Source organism: Borostomias antarcticus (assembly GCF_949987555.1).
Source record: "Borostomias antarcticus genome assembly, chromosome: 18".
Lineage (NCBI taxonomy): Eukaryota > Metazoa > Chordata > Actinopteri > Stomiiformes > Stomiidae > Borostomias > Borostomias antarcticus.
This window is the reverse complement of record NC_140251.1, coordinates 3,970,834-3,981,593: the sequence shown is the minus strand read 5'-3', so window position 1 is coordinate 3,981,593 and position 10,760 is coordinate 3,970,834. Positions and strand designations below refer to the sequence as shown.

The following is a 10,760-nucleotide window of genomic DNA, read 5'->3' as shown; positions in this document are numbered from 1 at the left end:
TCAGCTGGTGATTTGGGAGTCCTGTTATTGCGTGAGATATCTCTTGTTTTATCACATGTTTTGTGCCTAAGATGTTTGGGTTGGCAGTGATGTGAGTGCATAGACTAATCACTCAGCTGGCCGATCAACTGGCACATCCTGGCATTGTCCTGGTGCCTGGGACAGGAGAGGGGAGGAGGGTGTCTGTCGGGAGGGCATGGTGTGGTGGTTATGATGTTCCCCCTGTTTTGGCACCATCAGGGATGGGGGGTATAGGTTCATTAGAGCGCTGGGGCGACACCCACCCACACTCACACACACACACACACACACACACACACACACACACACACACACACACACACACACACACACACACACACACCATCATAATAATGTTGTGTGTGTGTGTGTGTGTGTGTGGAGGGGGGTTTCTCTGCTATATAACAGCTCCTCCAGTGTGTGAGTGTGTATGTGTGTGCATGTGTGTGTGTATACGTTGGTACTGTGAGCCTGTCAACGTGTGTGAGTTTGTGTGCGTGAAAGAAAGAAATCACTCAAATGGTGACTCAAATCGTACACCAAATTCAGCATTCAAGTTGGGATTTCCCTCTTCTCCTGTGGATTTTAGGGTTTTTCTGAAGTTTTCGTCTGCAGACAGGACTAACCCTGCGGATAAGTTGTTTCCAGAGACATGGAGGTAATGTACCACTGGACCGATATAGAATTACACAGGGGTCTTCCTGTGGGATAGAGACAGGCTGGATGATGATGATGATGATGATGATGGTGTGTGTGTTCTTGTTATCAGGTGTATAGGTGGGGAGGGTGGAGAGAGCTCTGGGTCTTGCTGCACCTGTTTGGTGAGTCATATTCCTCAAAATGACCAGAAAGAGAGATTAGTTTAAAATAGAAAGAGACTAGAGGAATGAAGCTCATACTAGATTATTTACTGTAACCTACAGTCCCTAAATCATGTGGATTCCCAGTACTAGCTGGCACGGATGTATAATTAATTTCTGTCTGTCTAATGAAGGGTCAGAGCCTAATAAGCCATTGTGTGTGTGTGTGTGTGTAGTGTGTGTTACAGGACAGTCCGGGCGATGCAGTCTGTTTAGTCGTCATCACGTTCATACTTTTGATGGAGTGCTCTACGAGTTCCCTGGAGACTGCAGCTATCTACTGGCCGGAGACTGTCAGCATCGCTCCTTCATTCTGCTAGGTATAACACACACACACACACACACACACACACACACACACACACACACACACACACACACACACTCACTCATGCACACACACACACACACACACACACACACACACACACACACACTCACACACACAAACGCAGGCACGGACACACACACATGGACACGCACGCACACACACACACACACAGGCACGCGCGGACACACGCGCATGGACACGCACACACATGTGCACACACGCACACACCCTCTTTCACATTTGGTTGATGTTTTCTGTTTCTGTGTGTGTGTGTGTGTGTGTGTGTGTGATCCCCAGGTGATTTTGTCCATGGAAAAAGGAGTGGTGTGACTCTTTTTCTGGGGGAAGCCTTTGAGTTGCACCTGTCGGCAGACGGATACCTCTCACAAGGAGAGAAAAGGTAATGTGTGTGTGTGTGTGTGTGTGTGTGTATGTGTGTGTGTGTGTGAGAGAGAGAGAGAGTGTGTGTGTGTGCGCGCGCATGCATGTGTGTGAGATATTTTGTGTGTGTGTTTGTTAGTTTGTGCATGTGTGTTTATGTGTGTGTGTGTATGTGTGTGTGTGTGCATGTGTGTGTGTGTGTGTGTGTGTGTGTGTGTGGGTAAAGGCTGTCTTTGTCCTATACAGTATGCATATAATATCTTACTGTATGTATTGTCTTGTATAAGAACCTGTGTTAGAATCATTGTTCTTGTGGGATAAATACCCTTATGGAAGTGTATTGTACAGTATTATCAGAGTGTGTGTTTGTGTGTTTAGCCTGTCCCTGCCCTATGCGTCTCATGCTGTGTTCGTGGGCTCTGAGCTGGGCTTCTATAAGCTCTGGAGCGAAGAGTTTGGCTTCTCTCTTACCATCGACAACGCAGCCAACATTGCAGTGACCATGACCAGACATCAAGCCAACCGCACCTGCGGCCTGTGTGGGAACTTCAATGCTATACCAGAAGACGATTACACTGCTCAAGAAGGTACGTGCATGCAGATATGCATGTTTATGACTGCGAGGGTAAGTGTGTGTGTGTGTTTGTGTGTGTGTGTGTGTGTGCGTGTGAACTGAATGAAGGAAATGATCTCGGAGTCACCGCTCAGCAAGCAGGATGAGGAGTGATCCAGAACATGTACAGAACAGGAAGAGATAAGAAAGAGAGAGATAAAAAAGAAAGAGTGAGAGAAAGAGAGAGAGAGAGAGAGAGAGAAAGAGAGAGAGAGAGGGGTGGAGTTAGTATGGGGGGGGGGGGGGGTGGTTGGTTCAAGCTCCAGAACAACTGGGAGTATTCTTAGTAAATTATTTATGTATCTTGGAGAATGCTCAAGGACTATACTGTATGTGTAAGTATATTACATCACAATACAGTACATTACAGTCATTTAGCAGATGTTTTTATCCAAAATGATTTCAATAAATGCATTATGTAGGTAGTCAGTGTACACTACTTGCCAGAACTCACAAGTGTATCTCCTTTCTAAACAAGTGACTAAGAGCATAATCTAGTGCTAAAAATAAGTGCAAGAGTAACAAAATATAAATACAAGGGTGGAAGGATCCAGCTAATACTTCTTGAAGAGGTGAGTTTTGAGCCTGCGGCCAAAGATGTCCTGACGTCATTGGGTAGTTCATTCCACCACTGCGGGGCCAGGACAGAATAGAGTTGTGACCGTGTCGATCGACTGCAGGGGCCTCGGAGTGACGGGGCAACCAATTGCCCCGAGGTAGCAGAGCGTGATAGTCGGGAGGGGGAGTAGGGTTTGACCATGGCCTGGAGGTAGGAGGGAGCTGTTCCTTTCATTACCCTGTAGGTTAGCGCCAGAGTATTAAACTGGATGCGAGCTGCTACCAGGAGCCAGTGTAGGGAACAGAGAAGGGAAGTTGTGTGGGAGAACTTGGGGTGAACTCCAGGCGAGCAGGAGCTTTCTGGACAAGTTCCAGGGGTTTAATGGCTGACACTGGGGCCCCAGCAAGGAGGGAGTTGCAATAGTCCAGACGGGAGATGACCAGGGCCTGGATGAGCACCTGCGCCGTTTCATCAGTGAGGAAAGGGCGAATACTCCTGATGCTGTAGAGCTGGAATCAACATACTCGTGTTTGTGTGTGTGTTTATTTGTGTGTGTGTGTGTGTGTATGTGTGTGTATGCGTGTATAATTTCAGGTTTCCTGACGGAGGACAGTTATGACTTTGCAAACTCCTGGGCTGTGAAAGGGGCGGGGCAGCCTTGTCGCCGCGTCTCCCCACCCAGCCAATCCTGTAACAGCTCAGCAAACACCGCCTCGGTGAGAGGACCAATGGGATCTGTCCATTCAGCATCTCCTCCACGCCTCGTCCTTCCCCGCCCCCTTCCATCCCCATGGAGACCCACAGTCAGCTTAACGGTCGGAGCGACGTGTCATCGATTTCCCTGGTATTCATTTTGTGTGTGCGCGTGTGTGTGTGCGTGTGTGTGTGTGCACGCGTGTGTGTGTGTGTGTGTGTGTGCAGGTGTTGTCCAGATGCAGCGTGTTGCGTAGCTCCAGTGTGTTTCTGCACTGCGCCCACCTGGTGTCCCCCGAAGCCTTCCTGAGTCTGTGCGAGGAGGAGGCATGTCACTGCGGCCAGGGGGAGGGGCCAGACTGCCATTGTCGCGTCCTGCTGGAGTACGCCCGGACCTGCCACGCCCATGGCGTGCTGCTGAGCGGTTGGCTTCAGGAGAGCCAGTGCTGTAAGTGTCCGAAAGGGAACCAGGCTCACAACGCAGGCTCATTATCAAACATAAAACTGTTCTTAAAATTCCTCTCTGTTCTCCAGATATTTTTTTTACACAATATTCATGGATGGGCGAGTGTGGGGTCTCCTTATGAATGTCCCATCACCCCCAAAAAAGAAACTGTATCCTTACAAGGCAGCGTAGTTAGTAATGTCAAGTTCCGAATCAGGTTAGTTGCTTTCATCTGGCAGTTTTGTTTAGATTATTTTTTTCTTTTTTAAAGAAGCGTTTCCTGCCAGACTCTGTATTCTGTCTGTGCTGTGGTTCCTTTTTTATTTTTTATTTTGGACAGCATCCTCTTTCTCTACAGTAGCTTCTATTCAAGCTGGTAGAAATGTTAAGGGCCTCTGTTATTCTGGTCACACACATCGGCCCCAGGCTCTCATGGCTGCTGACCTGCTGATCAGTGGCTCCGTGGTAAACAGTATGAACCCTGAACCCTGAAACCAGTATGAGTGTTCAGTATGGGTGTTGTCAAAGCTACAATATTGCCCCTTTTGGAATAAGGACTCAAATAAAGCTATTCCCCTGTTCTCCAGTAGAGGGTGCTCAAACTCACCTACCGATGAGGTTCTCCTGTCCCAAACCCTGAGCCACTAGTGATGCAGACTCTCCTTCTTTAAGCCAGGATGGTTCTGACTTGGGGCCTTTTGACCCAGCTGGTCCGTCAATAGGGGGAGCTCCAACTCTGAAGGAACCGCCCGGAACCACGGTATCTCTCTCTGCTTCTCCGGCCTGGTATTCCCAGATAGCAAGCGGATGTGTAATGATTCTGGGCCATATATGGGCCGTAACTAAGCCACAAGGGCCAGATCTGGCCTGTATATGGCCCAGATTCACTTGCTATCTGGGTTGGCTCTCAGTCCAGCCTCACCTACAGCTGGTTGCCCACTGGATCTATGTTGAGCCTTCAGGCATGGTGGTCTCTGGTTTTACCTGGGCCTCCCTTGATCTCAGAGGCCCCTCATTCCTCATCCCAATTGTGTGTGTGTGTGTGTGTGTTGTGTAGCCCCTAGGTGCCCTATAGGGATGCAGTACAGTGAGTGCAGCAGGTCCTGCTCTACTACCTGCCAGAGTCTCAACATCCAGGAGGTGTGTAAGGAGGAGTGTGTGGATGGCTGCACCTGCCCTGGTAAGAGAGCACCCCTCTTTCACTCAGTCTGTCACTCTTTCAGGAGTTACTAGGAACTGTGTTTAGCTGTGTGTAACTGTGTGTGTGTGTGTGTGTGTGTCAGTGGGCAAGGTATTGGATGGTAGCCGCTGTGTGGAGGTGTCTCAGTGTTCCTGTGTGCACATGGGACGACGCTTTTCTCCAGGGTCCCGCATCTCCCAGGAATGTAACACCTGGTAAGTAAACACACACACACACACACGCACGCACACACACCAAGGTTATAATAGTTTTGCTTTTTTCATTATTTATTTTATTTTTTTATCGTTTTAACTTTTTGTTTTCAATTTCAGTTTAGTTTTGATTAGTTTTAAAGCAGGTTTGCTAGTTTAGTTTAGTTTTTATTTTTTGAAAATGCTTAGTTTTAGTTTAGTTTTTATTAGTTTCAGTATTAGTTTTAGTTCTTTTTTCTTCTGCGCTAGCCTTGTGAGACCATCCTGATCTTGTGCGCTCACATTATTTCATTCTGTGTGAAACAAACCATCTGGCGCACGTCAGGTTACTTCTGCGCAGGGGCACAGCTAAAGAAAAATGGAGGATAGATTTCATATCCACCCAAAATACTAGGCTTATGTATGAAATGAAAAAGACTAAAACTAAGGAAATTTTCTCAATAATTTTAGTTTATTTTAGTTAGTTTTGTAAACACACAATACAGTTTTAGTTAGTTATCGTTTTTTTGTAAAGCCTAGTTTTTATTTTAATTTCAGTTAACTAAAATGTTTTTTCACACCTAGTTTTCGTTTTTTAGTTAGTTTTCGTTAACTATAATAACCTTGACACACACACACACACACACACACACTCACACACTCACACACACACACACACACACACACACACACACACACACACACACACATTTAAATTTCTTTATTGGATTTTCAATCAAAGATACAAATCAATATCAAAATCCAACAGTAGCAAGAGTCACACAATGCAGTGCAAGATCACATTCACATAATGTAGTCCCAGCAGGGAGGTCAAAGCTATTTATGGATATAGGCAGCAGCGTCTTTTTCACACACACACACACACACACACACACACACACACACACACACACACACACACACACACACACACACACACACTCAAATTGTGTCTGTTTTCTCTACAGTATATGTCGCCATGGTTCCTGGGAGTGCACCAATGAGGGGTGTCCTGGTGAGACAACTGACATATATATTTTTTTTTAAACTGTAAAACATGCCACTAAGAGGTGTTTGGTGAATGAACTACAGTATGGATCCCTCACCCACTGCTCTGTTGTTCTGCAGGCGAGTGCCTGGTGATTGGCCAGTCTCACTTCAAGACGTTTGACAACAAGTTCTTCACCTTCCCTAGCCAATGCCAGTACCTGCTGGCCAGAGACTGTGTTGACGGACAGTTCTCAGTCATCATCGAGACTGTACAGGTAACGTTCACCAGTCTCTTACGGGCCTTAGTCCCCTCAGTTCCCTTCCTCCCTCAGTTCCCTCCTCCCTCAGTTCCCTCCTTCCCTCAGTTCCCTCCCTCCCTCCCTCCCTTACTCTGAAACTCCCTGCCGTTGGGCATTCGTACCGCAAATACTCTTACCACTTTTAAGTCTTTGTTAAAAACAATATTTTTCTCTTTGGCGTTTGATTGCACATAGACCTGACCTTTTACCAGATCACAGATTTTACATCCATTGTCTTTTTTAATGCTTATTGTGTTGTTTGTATGCATCATGTGTGTGCTTATTGGGTTTTGTATTGTGTTTTATTGTTTTTACTGTAAAACACTTTGGCAAACCACTGGTTTTAATGTGCTATATAAATGAAGTTGACATTGACATTGACATTGAGAAACACTCGTCCAAACAACTTCACACTAGACACTGCGCTTCCTTGGGTCCTGAGCAATACACCTGCTGAATTTTTACCTCATACAGTGGCGGCTCTCGGGAAAATCTAAAAACAGACAGAGTCGACTTCAATTTATAGTATGAAGATAGTAGCTCAACCAGCGACAGACTTGTTTTTTACGTGGCCCCTGTTCGCTCCTCCTTGCTGTGTCTCAGTGTGCGGATGAGCAGGACTCCGTGTGCACACGCTCAGTGACGCTCAGCCTGCCCTCGCTGGACAACATGGCGGTCAAGATGAAACATGGAGGCGTGGTCTCCGTCAATGGCATGGATGTCCAGATCCCGCTCAACCACGGTACGCACACGCACGCACACACACACACACGCACGCACACACATGCACACATACACAAACATACACACACACACACATGCAGGCACGCCACACACGCACACACACACGCACGCATGCGCATACATACATGCATGCATGCATACATACATACAAACATACACACATACATAGAAAGACCCTGAGTTGTGTATTTGTGTGTTTGTGCAGGTCACTTGCACATCCAGAGATCAGTCCAGTCTGCAGTACGTGTGAGGTTCGGGGCTGACCTGCGTCTGGATTGGGATGGGCGTGGCCGCGTGCTTCTGAAGGTGGGACAGGGACTGACAGGGTTTACAGTCTGTTAGACAGACAGGGTTGACAGTCTGTTAGACTGACAGGGTTGACAGTCTGTTAGACTGACAGGGTTGACAGTCTGTTAGACAGACAGGGTTGACAGTCTGTTAGACTGACAGGGTTGACAGTCTGTTAGACAGACAGGGTTGACAGTCTGTTAGACTGACAGGGTTGACAGTCTGTTAGACTGACAGGGTTGATAGTCTGTTAGACTGACAGGGTGGACAGTCTGTTAGACTGACAGGGTTGACAGTCTGTTAGACTGACAGGGTTGAAAGTCTGTTAGACTGACAGGGTTGACAGTCTGTTAGACAGACAGGGTTGACAGTCTGTTAGACAGACAGGGTTGACAGTCTGTTAGACTGACAGGGTTGACAGTCTGTTAGACTGACAGGGTTGACAGTCTGTTAGACTGACAGGGTTGAAAGTCTGTTAGACTGACAGGGTTGACAGTCTGCTAGACTGACAGGGTTGATAGTCTGTTAGACTGACAGGGTTGACAGTCTGCTAGACTGACAGGGTTGATAGTCTGTTAGACTGACAGGGTTGATAGTCTGTTAGACTGACAGGGTTGATAGTCTGTTAGACTGACAGGGTTGACAGTCTGTTAGACTGACAGGGTTGACAGTCCGTTAAAGGATTAACATGGTGGTTCAATATAACACTTTCCAGGTATCTTTAGGCAACAACAAAACACATGTGTTTAACTATTTCAGAATTCATCCATACAAATTCTTTTAAAACATGTTTTTAGAGGTCTGAATCTGCCACTCAAAAAGTTCACTCACTCAAAACTGGGCGTGATTCATTACAACTGATTGACAGTTCTCTGAGCAAATGACCAACTGGAATCATTATGATTGACAGGCGTGTGCCCCGTTACCATAGCTACCACCGCTCCGAGCTAAACAACACAAGAGCTAGATCGCGCAACAGCCAGATCAATAGCCATTTTTCTAGCTGCTAACCAGGGGCATTTACAAAGTCCTTAATATTATATTAACCCCCAAACATTATAAAGATACACGCTACCTAACAGGCCGTATCCTCGAATTTGCATTAGGCCAATTTGGGAAAAGTACGATAAAAGTATAACGACGACACGTCTCCCCCGCGACAGAGGAAAAGCACCCTGCAGCCGGCCACGCAAGCTTGGAGGCTTGGGCTATTAGACTTATAGCTTTCAGCCAGCTACGAACAGTATAGACCTAGTTAGTCAAATAATTGCAACTGTGGGTCTTACCAGAAGACAGATCATTTGCGCTGTGAAACCGACATAAAATCCGCATTGTTCACCAGTCTAACGTTATTTATCTTAGTAGGTGTCCAACAAAGCCAGTTGAACACTGAAACGTTACTGTTCTGGGAACATCTGTCAGTTGTGGTGATATAAAGGAATTGAGTGGAATACCACCGCAATAACTGATTATTAGTCAGATCAATTCAATCATTATAGCTTGTTTCATATACAAAGGCAACACAATGTGCGCTTTACAGAAAGGGGGAGATGATGTAGCCTACATGTAGCCTACTTATCCTACCCCGAATTATGTGGGAGACTGCATGCGTTTGGAGAGATAGCGGGCCGTGCACCACGACTCCGTGAGCGCAGCGGTCAAGGGGTATAGCCTACTCCGGAGTCTGGAGACTAACAGGTCATGCAGTCAATAGATCTCGTTTTGAATGTTATTGTAATGCCCTCTGGTTATAATATAATATATCTACTGGAGCTGTTTAATCCCAAAATGCGCAATGCTTCCTGAAGTTGGGTCGGATCGAGGTGCTGGGATGATCAACATTATGTGGAGCAGATGCCACAGTGATGATAAGGTTTACACAACTTTCAGAATGTTTTGCAGAATTACAATTATTTGGAGTTGTAAATTATGAAAGGAACATAATAACTTGACTTAATATCTTCACCTCCACCCACCCTGAAATGTAGTCATAATTTTTGCACAATAGCCTCTATATGCGCATCACAACGCTGCAATACAAGACCTTAGGACAAACGATTCAGTACACAGGTGTTTGATCAAGTTAAGATCTCAATGTGAGAATAAATAAATGACAAAAACCCGCACGGGTACTGTAGGACTACGTCTTTATTTTCCGAGGTAATTGTTGCGCATACAACATGACATTAAATTAAGACATAGACTACTTTCTCATAAAACAGGGGGTGTTGTAACATATTTATAATATCATTAGGTGACATTGGCTGCAACCTGCCCTCCAGGACCTGCACACCTCCAGAGCCCTGAAGCGCGGGACCTGGACCTCCCGAGAAATGTAGCTATGATCTGGTTACAAGAAAAGGGGACAAATTATAAAAGCGATTAGTAATAGCATCGATATTTTGCATATGCAAAACAGCATAAATTACAACAATAGGCTATTTATCAGTAAATTTAAATTATATCGAATTAAGTTTGAGCGAGAGATAATCGGGAGATTCTTGTGGAGACAAACTGACTTATATCCAACTTTGACTTCGTAACTTTGCCTATTGTATTGGCCTATATACATGCACGCTCACAACAGTTATGGTAGGCTATCGCTTCGGAAACCTTACAGCACAGTTTGCACCTGGTGCAAGTAGATTTTATGCCAGGGAAGAGTACAGTATCATGGTGCGCTGTGTTTCTGCCATTGCACAGGACGGCTAACGTTACCAAAAGCAAATGCATTGAGAGCTAACGTTAGCATGCTAGGATAATTAACACAGCTAGCTGACATTCCAAACATTAGGCTAGCTAACATCAACATGCTGGATAAAGACAGATAGCTAGCTGGATCAGACAGCTTTTTAAAAACTGTTGCCAATTACAGCTAACGTTATGGTTCGTTTATCTAACATTAGCTAGGTTGGCTACTAATCTGACACGATCATGGTTAAAAACTTCCCAATTTGTATGACAACCACCAATACAATTAGGACTATAAAATGTACAAATTATATTAAAATAAGAGGTGGTCATCATTGAGACTGCAACTATTCAATTGTTCTCAAGATGAGAAAGGGTTCAGAGCTGCCTTACCGTGTTCGATAGATGGTGAAACGGCGCAAAGACAGCAGGTGCGGGAGCCAGACAGGTTTCTGTTGGAGGCGGGTGCAGGGG

General features: G+C 45.7%; 1 protein-coding gene across 1 annotated transcript in view; it reads left to right on the top strand.

The window, feature by feature from the left end:
* Window positions 1-673: 673 nt before the first annotated feature.
* Window positions 674-10,760, top strand: part of vwf (von Willebrand factor) — a gene marked incomplete at its 5' end in the record, with an annotated part of 37,776 nt that continues 27,689 nt past the window's right edge. Inside the window, 13 exons of the mRNA XM_084453267.1 lie at window positions 674-679; window positions 791-842; window positions 1,058-1,201; window positions 1,510-1,612; window positions 1,972-2,180; window positions 3,360-3,481; window positions 3,687-3,906; window positions 4,961-5,083; window positions 5,187-5,298; window positions 6,243-6,289; window positions 6,403-6,539; window positions 7,167-7,305; window positions 7,513-7,613. Coding sequence (XP_084309393.1) covers window positions 674-679; window positions 791-842; window positions 1,058-1,201; window positions 1,510-1,612; window positions 1,972-2,180; window positions 3,360-3,481; window positions 3,687-3,906; window positions 4,961-5,083; window positions 5,187-5,298; window positions 6,243-6,289; window positions 6,403-6,539; window positions 7,167-7,305; window positions 7,513-7,613 — 1,515 coding nt within the window. The remainder of the gene's footprint in view (window positions 680-790; window positions 843-1,057; window positions 1,202-1,509; window positions 1,613-1,971; window positions 2,181-3,359; window positions 3,482-3,686; window positions 3,907-4,960; window positions 5,084-5,186; window positions 5,299-6,242; window positions 6,290-6,402; window positions 6,540-7,166; window positions 7,306-7,512; window positions 7,614-10,760) is intronic.